The following is a 12622-nucleotide window of genomic DNA, read 5'->3' as shown; positions in this document are numbered from 1 at the left end:
CCTATCTGTTGGCTCCGCAAGACATATTCTGACTTTGTTCCGGGTGGAGAAAGAAAATTGTCTTCCGAGCAGCAAGAGATTTTGTGTTTTTGAATTAAAGGCTTGGTTAACCACACCCTTTTTAACATAGTCGATTGGGGGTACCCTAGGGTTACTTATGAAATATTAAAGAAAATAGTTTCATTGTTGCGCTTGAGGTCTTCGGTAATCTAATCTAAAGAATTGCAATACATTCAGTTTTTGGTTTATATCCACTTTAAACATCATGGGCAAGGGATCATATTTGAGGGTCATGGCCCATCCATCCAGCTGTATCATATGCAAAGGTAAAATTAGGGATACTGTATCCCAATTTCTGCTATGTATATAGCAGGGATGCTTAAGAATTACCCAAAACCTGCAGGTGTGCGTTATTTACAATGGGATATAAAAAGTCTACACACCCCTGTTAAAATGGCAGGTTTCTGTGATATAAAGAAATGAGACAAGCATCTCAGAACTTATACTTCTTTTATTGTGACCAATAAACTGTACAACTCAATTTAAAAACAAACTGAAATCTTTTAGGGGGAAGTAAAAATAAAACAAAATAATGTGGTTGCATAAGTGTGCACACCCTCTTAAAACTGGGGATGTAGCTGTGTTCAGAATTAAGCAATCACTTTCAAACTCATGCTAAATAGGATTTAGTACACACCTGCTATCATTTAAAGTGCCTATGAGTAACCCCAAATAGAGAGTTCAGCTGTTCTAGTAGGTCTTTCCTGACATTTTCTTAGTTGCATCCTACAACAAAAGCCATTGTGGTGCACAGAGAGCTTGCAGTGCATCAGAGTGATCTCATTGTTAAAAGGTATCAGTCAGGAGAAGGGTACAAAGGAATTCCAAGGCATTAGATATACCATGGAACTCAGTGAAGACAGTCATCAAGTGTGAAGAAAATATGGCATAACAGTGACTTTACAAAGAACTGGACGTCCCTCCAAAATTGATGAAAAGATGAGAAGAAAACTGGTCAGGGAGGCTGCCAAGAGGCCTCTCCCGCCGCCGATAAAAGTGATCTCGTGGCAAATCTGCAGCAGAGACCACTTTTATCTTGAAGAGGACCACTTGCTGAAGAAGAGGATACTGGGGTTATGGCAGCTAGCTGCTGCCATAACAACAATATTCCTCTTCAAAGTACAGACGTAAAACTGCGGCAGGCGGCCCGTAAGTGGTTAAGAGGAACTTAATCTTTCAACGTGACAACGACCCAAAGCATACATCCAAATCGACAAAGGAATGGCTTCACCAGAAGAAGATTAAAGTTTTGGAATGGCCCAGACAGAGCCCAGACCTGAATCCAATTGAAAATCTGTGGGGGTGATCTGAAGAAAGCTGTGCACAGGATATGTCCTCGCAATCTGACAGATTTGGATTGTTTTTGCAAAGAAGAGTGGGTAAATATTGCCAAGTGAAGATGTGCCATGCTGATAGACTCCATACCCCAAAAGACTGAGTGCTGTAATAAAATCAAAAGGTGCTTCAACAAAGTATTACTGTAAGGGTGTGCACCCTTATGCAACCATATTATTTTGCTTTTTTATTTTTACTTCACCCCATCTAAAAGATTTCAATTTGTTTTTCAATTGTTTTGTACAGTTTATAGGTCACATTAAAGGTGGAGAAATTATTTATCTTTGTCTCATTTTTTTACAACAAAGAAACCTGACAATTTAACAGAGGTGTGTACACTTTTTATATTCACTGTATTAATTAGCTCCCTGCAGGTCTTTATCTGATAGAATGGCTGTAAAATGCCTGTGCAAAAAGAAACGACCCATCTTGGTTTTCTTAAACATTTTATTGGTTTTACAATATTTTTCATATTACTTTGAAAACTGGACCTTACAACACACAGGTGACATCCTCAGTCAGGCTAGTATGCACTGAGCATTGGCACGAAATGTACATTTGCAGAGGAAGGTGTCAAGCAGCAGCTGAATATCACAACAAGGGGTATACAGGTATACACGTGGCACAAAGAATGATATAGTTTTTTTTAATCTACTGGAAAATTGTTTTTAGAGGTTAAGTATGGCAGATATGTCAACACAAAATTATAACATAAAACTAGGCCAATGTAGGTATTTTATGGTCATGAAATGATATTGGCTCAGTGCACAGCAAGCCGATAAAGCTTCTGTCCATACTCAGTCCTGATATACTACATGACTACTCCAGTTTATTCAGGCTGATATAATGGCAAGAAACAACTACATGAAACAGAATAGTATATAGCAATATGAGCACAATAAAAATGGCAAATACATCATATTTTAACAAAGCCCTACTTTATGTATATGATTACAGCTGCTAGTCTGTATATACTCCTGTAGGAACTTGTGTATGTGTCTAGCCTGTGAGGCCATAGGCAGTCACTGCCCATCCAGAGATATATAACAAGTGCCTTCTACAATCCAGATCACTGCTCAGGGCTCTGACAGCAAAGCTTCCTAGAGCTGGAATGGATAATCCAATACATTGTAAAAGTAGGAGGGTTATGAGACATTTTACATCAGAAATATCTAGTGTACAATTGTAAGACATCAGCCACTGGACTGTCACTTCAGTTCTTCAATATGGAGTCATAGACCTGGTACACATAATTACACACCTCTGGAGCCCGACACTTCAGAGAAAGCTGGAAAAAAAAAAAAAGTGGTTATTGGAGAACTTAGAATACTGAAAAACGTTGGCTGATCAGAATGGTGAGGAAGCAAAAGAAAAGGTCGCTATGTGCTGTTGGCATTTTCCAATACAATGAGTTTCACTGTTGAATTCTAATTTTTTTAAAGACTACAATAGGAGGCATAGGAGTACCCCAAAGAAGAAGGAAATGCTGAACCCAAGGTAAACAGGACACTGGCAGAAAAATTTTATGCTGAATACCACAAAACATATGAAAGAACAACAGTTACGAGTTTAGAGAGCTGTCAAATCACCTTTGAGTGAACTAACCCCAACAGGTTAATTTTGACATCAAAGTTCTTAAAAAAAGACCTTCCAGATATGGGAAAAAAACAGAACTATCATATCAAAAAACTAGTAAACTACAATACAATACCTTTTTCTTTAGGGTTCAGACACTCTTTAAATGCTTCCGGACCACCCCATGTACATTTACTGCAGCAGGGTTTAAGTGATTTTGTGTACGCTGTTTAGAGGGCAATTGCGCTCTCAGCTCCCACTGTGATTGGACAGCAGGAGCCAATCAGCGACCCACTGATCGTTCACAGGAGAGATGTAAACAAAGCAGACCGCTGATCTGTCAGGGAGGAAAAGAGACATTGTGTTTCAGCTAAGCTGAATCACGTTCTCTTTTTTTCTCCAGCGAATCCACTCCCCCCAGTTAGAAAACACCTCCCAGGGAACACATTTAACCCCGCAATGTCACGGTGCCACAAAAAAAAAAAAACAACGCAGATCGCTGCCATTACCAGTAAAAACAATAAAAAAAATCCCTAAATCTATCCCCTATTTTGCAGACGCTATAACTTTTACACAAACCAAACCAATCAATATAGACTTAATTTTTTTTTTACTAAAAATATGTAGCAGAATACATATTGGCCTAAATTGATGAAGAAATTCGTTTTTTTCGGATATGTATTATAACAGAAATTAAAAAATAATTATTTCTTTTTCAAAATTGTTGGTCTTTTTTTGTTTATAGTGCCAAAAATAAAAACCACAGAGGGGATCTATTTGTGGGCAAAAAAGGACATGAATTTTATTTGGGTACAGTGTCGCACAACTCAAGTGCAATTGTCAGTTAAAGCGACGTACTGCTGTATCGCAAAAAATGGCCTGGTCAAGAAGTGGGTAAAACCTTCTGGGGCTAAAGCGGTTAAACATATGTCTGAGTCTACTTTAGTAAATTCTGAAGGTCACTGCTGTGTAGCATCAACTTTACAATTGCTATCACTAAATAATACACTATGCAATGATGAACCATCATCAGAATAATAATCCATTAGGTCATTTTAGAACAGTACATAAGCACATTTAAATCAATTGATCCTCTGATGAAGTCACGTGATGTCGGGATTGGAGCAATAGGTATTACCAGGATTGGACGGAAGTAAACAAGCTCAGCGCTCGTGGATTGCTGCCGTTTTTTTTTACATTTTAAATGTGAGTGTATCTATTTTGTTTGCGGTAAGAAATACCATTTTTAAACTGGATTACGCTATGGGCACATCTCTTTCCTATTAACGCCCGCATATCTAGAAAATTAGTGAAGAAAGCCTCATTTATAACCAAGAGGGATCCTCTGAAAACCGATGCCGGTGATCTATTCATGCTATAACCTTACGGCAGTAAGATGAGGGGCTTGCACACACATAGGTGCTATTCACAGAGGATTGGCCAGGCACTGCCTTTTGTTGTTTCCCGGTGGAGGTACTTTGCATTTTGGAAAAAATCTCTAGACTGTCACAATAACAAAAATTTGGATCACACCTTCTAACTGTTGGATAGCACTTATATATTTTATACTTAGTCATGCATGTTGGACTTTTGATACTTTGTTTCACTTGTTTATCGTTTATCAGTTTGATATTCATCCTATGTTTTGGATTCAGCCTTCACTTCCAATTACCACTATTTGTGGCATTTCCCACTTAATACTATAACATTTGTGTTGCTTTTTACTGCACATATCTTTAGTATATCAACATTTACACAGTGCTACACTATCATTTGCTCATTTCACCCTACTTTTTCTGTTAAGGATCAGTTTATCAGGTGCTTGCTGCAGTGTACCCTTAGTTCTAAATTTGACAGCGCGGGAGTCACTTACATATTCTAAAGCAATTGCTACATTCCCTGATTATATTAAAATCCTAGGGTGCAATGACAAATTCCCTCTTTAAAGCTTAGTGACGTATGCAGATTAAACAAAAAAAGAAAAACAGTCTAGTCTACTTTGTATGTTCTTGTGTTCCTTCCCTTGTTCCTTTATTTTTTTAAGTGGCTCTGCAGCTTACACATATATTTGAAAGTATGTGCAAACTAAACACCTGTTTTTAACACAAACTGGTAGAATAATTTGGCTGGTTGCAGATTGGCTGGTAAATTGAGCTTGGGATTTTCTTTGGTTTTGTTTGACAGTCCTTCCTCTCCCCTGCAGCTGGCTCACACAGAAAGCTGAATCATGCAACCAGGTAGGACCGGGCTGAAAATAGTTAAGCATATGCATATTTTCTACACAGGTTAGTTAGTAGAGGTGTTAGGAGGGAGCATTTTTAAGACTAGTTAGGCTTTAGCTGGAATTTTACTTTAACAATTCTCAAAGGATAACTTTTTTCAACCAAACTTGCTCAAAGCAAGACAAATCTGTAGATGGAGCCAAACAAGGGTCAAGTTTTTAAATTAGTGGTGCACCAAAATGAAAATTCTGGACCGAAACTAACAATTCAGGATGCACTTGGCCGAAAACAAAAATGGACAGTTTTTAAAAATAATATATTTTTTAATACATAATTGTATTATATTCAACTTTTTAATGAATAGGTTTTGAACTGCTTTTGCATTTAAAAAAAAAAAAAAAAGTGCAAGAAAAGCTTGCGAAAAATGCATCCCTTTAAATTCTATGTATGTCTCTACACTGGTCAGTTATGCTTCCATTGCAGTGTTAAAAATTCTGCTTGCAACATTTTTGGTGCATATTTGGTCAGTTACAAAAATGCACCTCCCCGCTGAAATGCATTGAAAATGCACCCATGTTGCGTTTTTGAGTCACCAGATCTATGAAAACCATGCCGTAAACGTGGTAAAATTGCGGCAAAATCGCATTGGCAAAACACCAATAACCCTATTTTCGTCCGATGCATCCCTAATTTTAACGGCAGCTGAGAAGCAATTTTTTTTTTTTTTTTTTTTAACGGTATGGAACACTTGTATGCAAAGGATCGAACTATGGCAATTCTAGACAAACCTTTCTGGGCCACAAATATAGGGGTACTCTGTTAAACAAATTAAATTGGAAAACAAGAATCTTCCAGAAATTAATTAGAACTACAAATAAATACAACTTTATAACCCAAGACCATAGAAAAAGTGGCAATGCTCACTTCATAAGGGTCATAAGATGAAAATATAAGTGGCTATGTAAAAATGTATTTACAGAAGTCCTCTAACTAATTAACTAAAATTGCTTTGTAAGTATAAATTAGCTTTTAACATAAATTCGTACCAAGTCTCCCCTACCTTGCTCATTACATTTGCTGATACAGTCCTTAAAGGCAAAAAAACTAAGCTTTCACTGCCAGAAGCTGTCCAGGACCAGACATTGCAAGGCTACATTCACACTGGCGATGGTGCAAATTGCAGAAGATTCCTGCTGTGGCTATGAGCGGCTAGGTGTGCCCGCTGGCTCCATTCACTATAATTACAGCTAGGGGGAGGCCGCAGTTATTCGCGGCTCTCCGAACAGCTAGCAATTACCTGTGATGATCGCTGTTGGACGCACTTTGGCCCTGTGCAGGTTATGGCAGTTGAAGTTTGGTTTGTCAGCATCAGTTCTGGACTAGTACTGGGAACTGTAAGGAGGAGTGTGACCCAGAACAAGTTGACAGATCTGGAGTTGGAATAAGCTTGTTACCAATGAAGTCCTAAGTCAGTGACTCAGAACTTACTTGGAACTGGGAAAATCGCCTTTTCAGAAAGAATGCAATAACATTTTAAATATTTATCTCTTTACTGGGTTCCTGTGTGACATTTAATAGCATATACTGTATATCTGTTGGGTCTTTAAATTGTATTTTTACTTTTGCAGTCAAATAAGAAAACCCCCACTATGTTTGTTATGTATTCTCATTCACAAAGCATACTAATTTCTTTATTTTCTTAATTATTATAATTTTTTTGTTGTAATTCTTACATTTTAGAGGTTTCTCAGGAGACGGTCTTGTGGCTGACGGCAAGAACGCCTGAACAATGTCAAAGTGGGTTTCTCCTAATAGCCTGAGTTTCCTTCTCAGTAACACCGAAGCCCAGTTTTTAAACCTTTATGTTCTGTTCACCCCTAAGCATACTGAAATCATGGGCAGAATCGCAGAATTCCAGAAACGCGCCAAAACATGGGACGTATTTGCGATGTAATTACTTCGTAACCCAAATGTGGTGCGATTTTGCCATGTTTGTCAAGCGACAAATCATGCTAAAATAGTGTCAAAAATCACACTGCCAAACGCTCTTGGCTCTGTGCCAAAACTTGGCACATGAGCTTGTTTGGAGTGGATGGAGGCCCATTCAAATTAATGGTATTGCTTAAAAAAATGCACCACGAAAACACATACAAAAATAAAAATGCGGTGCAACAGCTGTTGCTGCACTACGCTCAGGTGTGAACAGAGCTTTAAATCTTTGTTAGGACAGACAGCATTCAAATCTATTTTACAAATGATTAGGATGATCTGTCAGTATGGTACAGATAAAGTTTACAGTGTGGTAAAGTTATGCTATGTAAATGAGAACAACTTTGAGGCTATCCAAAAGCAATCTATAATTTAAAGGAGTTGTAAAGTATGAAGGTTTTTTTTTAAATCTTAATGTATTCTATGCATTAAGATAAAAAGCCTTCTGTGTACAGCAGCCTCCCAACACTCCCTAATACTTACATGAGCCCCATCTCTGTCCAGCGATGTCCACCAGTCTACCGGCCATCCGAGACTCTCCCTCCTGATTGGCTGAGACACAGCAGCGGCGCCATTGACCCCCGCTGCTGTCAAAGTCAGCCAATCAGGAGAGAGAGGGAGTGGGGCCGGGCTGTAGCTCCGTGTCTGAATGGACACAGGGAGCTGTGACTTGGCTTGGGTGCCCCCATAGCAACCTGCTTGCTGTGAGGGCAATCAACAGGAGGGAGGGAGGGGCCAGAACAGAAGAAGGACCCGAGAAGGATCCAGGCTGCTCTGTGCAAATCCACTGCACAGGGTAGGTAAGTATAACATGTTTGTTATTTTTATTGAAAAAAAACACAAGACTTTACAGTCACTTTAAAGCGGGAGTCCACCGGGACTCCGCGTTTTTTTTTTTTTTTAAAAGCCAGCAGCTACAAATACTGCAGCTGCTGACTTTTAAATAGTGACACTTACCTGTCCAGCGCGCCCGCGATGTCGGCACCCGAAGCCGATCGCTCGCTCGTGCCGCCGCCATCTTGGGTATGGGAATCAGGAAATGGAGCCTTTCGGCTTCATTTCCCGGTTCCCTACTGCGCATGCGCGAGCCGCGCGGCGCAATCCGGACGGTCCCCGCTGCCTCTGGGAGCTGTGTGTTTCCCAGCAGGCAGCGGGGCACTTGCTGAAGGGGGCGGGCGCTTGCGGAAAGGGGCGTAACGTACGCCCCTTTCCGCAGAGAGCTAGCCCGGAAGTGGGTGCAGTTACCTGGATTATCCAGGTAACTGCACCCCCCTCCCCCCTGAAAGGTGCCGATTGTGGCGCCGGAGGGGGGGGGGATTCCGATGAGCGGAGGTCCATTTTAGGGTGGACCTCCGCTTTAAGGATACAGAAGGCAAAAGCCTGCTGAGTACAAATGGATAGTCAAAACTATTTGGCATTTAATCAAATTGCATTTTGGGTTGCATATTCTCTGAACACTTACTGTGTAATTTGGATTCCCAGGCTGTATCCTCAGCTCTGCCAAGATCCAAATGCCGTTGGTAAGTTTTAGGGACTGGTACAGCATGTCCTGTCCTTCCACATTCCGCTTGGCGATAGTGTAAACATTGTTATTTTGCAGCTTACTGGAAACAGCGTCTAAAAAGAAAATTACACATAGATAGTAAAATGGTTTTCTTTATGCACTTACAATGTCTGACCATTATACTTGAATACAACAGAAACCAGTTTTATGAAAGATGTCATTTAAAAGGAGACTCATTGTCTGTGTACGATTTGTCTTCAAAGCTGTATGAGAGCAGTTATCCACATATGAAGTACAATCACAGCAGCAAGAATTGCTGTTACACAAAGAGAAAAAAAAAAGTTGTACAAAGTATATTTCTTCTGAATGTATATTTCTTTTATATGTATAGGACTCAAAATGTTGTGTTCTATATCTATGATGCAAAGCCATATTTTGTTACCACATTTGAAAACTTTCTAATAAAATTAAATTTAAAATACATTAGAAAGCTGGCAGGCTGCCAGGTCCCTGCTGCCAGAAAAAATTAGGAAGGAGGAGCTGCAATTTCAGTGCTTCTGCTGTAAACTTTGAAGATTAAAACATATCTAAACCCAAGAACAAACACTTATAGATAGAACTGCAGTGCAATGGTCCTTGGATTGGTGGCTGCATTTGTCCCCCCCACCCCCCACTTTTTTTTAGAACAAACTTTATTTTATATAGCGCCTTTAAGGGTAGCTTCTCAAAGCGCTTTACAAGGAAAAACACAAGAAATACACAGGATAACATAAAAGGGGAAAAAGGGACAATTAAGTGAAAGCTTGTCTAAAAGAAAAAAAGTTTTTAGATTTTTTGTACATGTGGCTCAAAGGTTAAATTAGCATCAAATATCACCCCTAGATTTTTTTCAATTTAGACTGAAGCTCAAGTACAGTAGATGAGCTATTAGGACTAGCCTTACGTAATTGATTGGGGGTGTCAATAAGCATGACTACAGACTACTAGGAAAGGGAGCTATGCCATGACTGATCCATCCTGATCCACTGTCTTCTGGGAATAGGATGGATCAGCCATGGCATAGCTCCCTTCCCTAGAAATCTGTATGCAGTCTGTACTCACTTAGCACTGAAAGCTCCTGGTACTTACGGCTCACCTATACTCTCTGCTTTGAACTTCTCCTGTACTTATCAGTTATGTTGTGGATGGCTGAAAGATTGGAACGTTTGGCAACATCTAGTCACCTTGAATAGTCGGGAGCATCTTGCTGATTTAAGTGGAGCATTTGGGCTACATCTTGCTACCTTTGCACATAGACCCTGGCCGGGGGATAAGCCACAGGCACGTTGGATCTCCTTAAAAAAAGAGATCTAGCTAGCTGGTAAGCGGCAGTAATTATATTGGTGTAGGATCTTTCCTTGGTGTACCCCAGGGGTGCCCAACCAGTGGCCCGGGGGCCACATGTGGCCCGTGGAGCCCTCTGATGTGGCCCGTGACCTCCTGCTCTGGGATGGCAAGCCCAGATTGTAGGTTGCCGACCCATCATCCCAGAGAATTAGTGTTTTTAATGAAGCTGGCGGTAGAGAAAGCAAGTGGCTACAGAGCTGCTCCCTGTATAGCGCCGCCTCCTGTCACAGGCAGAGTGATACCAAATGCACTCTGCCTTAGACAGCAACAGCCGGTGATACCTTTAATAACAGTCTTACATTCAGGTAAGTTTATTACTAAAATCACATATGGGCATATCTCTTCTGCAGTGGTTACTGGGCTGCTTTCAAACTGATCCGCAGGTGCAGCGCAGAACACCTGCGGGTTACCTGCATTGAGCCATAGACTTCCGTTATTACCTGCAGGTGTGGTAAGCTTTCAGAAAGTGCACCACACCTGCAGGATATAATAGAAGTCTAAGTGCAGCTAACCAACAGGAAAGCCACAGGTGTACTGCACTGTACCTGCAGTGCAGGTAATCCACAACGTGTATGTGTGAAAGCTGCATTAGGCCCCTTTGGCATGATCAATCCAGCCCAATCGGACCCTCCGTTAACCTCTATTGAGCCACAGATGTAAACGGACTTGAACATGACTTGTGGCCGTATACACCCACCTACCTCCAATCTGGTCCACTTAAAAAACAGAAGGGGGATCTGTCCCATTCCATCAAGGCAGATCAGATCGGAGGGCCCATAGAGTAGAGAAAGCCATGTCCGTGTCCGCTCTGCATATGAAGGGTGGACATGGATTTGTCATCCGCCCACTCTACTCATTGTGGCCTGCGCCTGGTTACTAAGTTGCTTAAGTGGCCCTCTCTCTTTAAAAGGTTGGGCACCCCTGGTGTACTTTGTCACATCCCTGAGGGCGTTGTGTGTGGTGTCACTACTGAGGGCTGAAGAACCATCTTTCAGTCTTTGCTGTGGACTAATGTTATTATATACATTTTCATTATCTGTTTAGTATATTTAAGGAATCGTACTGGACATAACTTTTTTCATATACAACACATTTGTTTCACGTTGATATCTAATCGTACAATAGGATCATTGTTCTAATCAGTGCAATTTGATTTTTCAGTATCGACTTTATTTATGAAATAGGTATTTAATATTCACACATATTTTGTAGGTTTTAGCGCAGCTTTTTTTCTTTGTTTATTGTGTGCATCTCACATTAAGTTGCAGCAGGAAATGTTTACCATTTTTTTTATTCCAATTCAGTATTTTTCACCATTTATGGTATTTTTTGAGAGATCACTGGACAGCGCTGTATTACCACGATTTTATTTACTCACATGTATATACATAAGTGGTCCACACAGTGCACTTGGTGTTGGGTTATTCACTTTAAGGTCATCACAGAGGACAATGGGCACTCATTATATAAGGAGGAAAATAGGTTTAATCTCCAAATATGGAAAGGTTTCTTTACAGTGAGCCCTTGTACACACGGTCAGAGAATCCGTCGGAATGTGTCCTATCGGACCGTGTCGTCGGATAATCCGACTGTGTGTGGTATGCATCAGACTGATTCCGTCGCAATATCCGGCGGACCCAATTTTCCAACATGTTGGAAATATTTCCCGACCAACTGGGCTGATCGGACATACTCCGATCATGTGTAGAGAATTTTGATCAGGCCAATTGCCACGCATGCTCAGATCAAATTCCTACATCAAAGCTATTGGCTACTAGCCTGAATGTAGTCCCATCGTAACGAAATTACGTCATCACGTTCTGAAAGATCGGATTTTTTCGTCAACTTTGTCCGACCGTGTGTATGCAACAGTTTCGGACAAGATCCGACGGGCAAAATCCGACGGGCAAAATCCGACGGATTTGGTTGTGGAAATCTCCGTACGTGTGTACAGGGGCTTAGAGCTGTGAAAAAGTGCAATGAACTCCCTCCAGAGGTGGTTCTGTCCAGCTCAGTAGATTGCTTTAAGAAAGGCCTGGATTTTTTCCTAAATGCACACAATATAACTGGATACTAACATTTATAGGTAAAGTTGATCCAGGGAAAATCTGATTGCCTCTTGGGGGACCAGGAAGGATTTTTTTTCCCCTGCTGGAGCAAATTGGAGCATGCTTTGCTGGGGTTGCCTTCCTCTGGATCAACTGTGGGTAAAGGATTGTGTATATGGGATTGCATGTTTTGTTTTTTCCCCTTTTATTGGTTGAACTAGATGGACTTGTGTCTTTTTTCAACCTGACTATGTAACAATAAAGAACAGAAAAGCCTGAATGAACAAGCCATTAAAGTGGAACTTCACTCTACTAATCAACATTGATTATTTTTAATTGTTAGCATTAGTAAATAGATAGGAAAGTATATCTTTTTTTTTACATTTCCTCACTTACTCCCTGGTTTCTTGCCTAGGCAAATTATGTCATACATCCCAGGAGTCTTCAGGACAGGAGGAGAGGTTTTCTCGGGAAAGAAAACTCTCCTGCATGCATGCTTGAGC

General features: G+C 40.5%; 1 protein-coding gene across 2 annotated transcripts in view; it reads right to left on the bottom strand.

The window, feature by feature from the left end:
* Window positions 1-1824: 1824 nt before the first annotated feature.
* The window catches only part of AP2B1 (adaptor related protein complex 2 subunit beta 1), a 178022-nt gene continuing 167224 nt past the window's right edge, over window positions 1825-12622 (bottom strand). For both annotated transcript variants that reach the window (XM_077482163.1, XM_077482164.1), the window contains 2 exons: window positions 8644-8798; window positions 1825-2683 (listed from right to left, as the gene is read on the bottom strand). In XM_077482163.1, coding sequence (XP_077338289.1) covers window positions 2609-2683; window positions 8644-8798 — 230 coding nt within the window. In that variant the 3' untranslated portion in view covers window positions 1825-2608. The remainder of the gene's footprint in view (window positions 2684-8643; window positions 8799-12622) is intronic.

This window comes from Lithobates pipiens, unplaced genomic scaffold, assembly GCF_037356315.1.
Source record: "Lithobates pipiens isolate NorthernLeopardFrog02 unplaced genomic scaffold, aLitPip1_a1.2 Scaffold_16, whole genome shotgun sequence".
NCBI classification, from domain to species: domain Eukaryota; kingdom Metazoa; phylum Chordata; class Amphibia; order Anura; family Ranidae; genus Lithobates; species Lithobates pipiens.
This window is presented reverse-complemented; position numbering and strand designations above follow the sequence as displayed.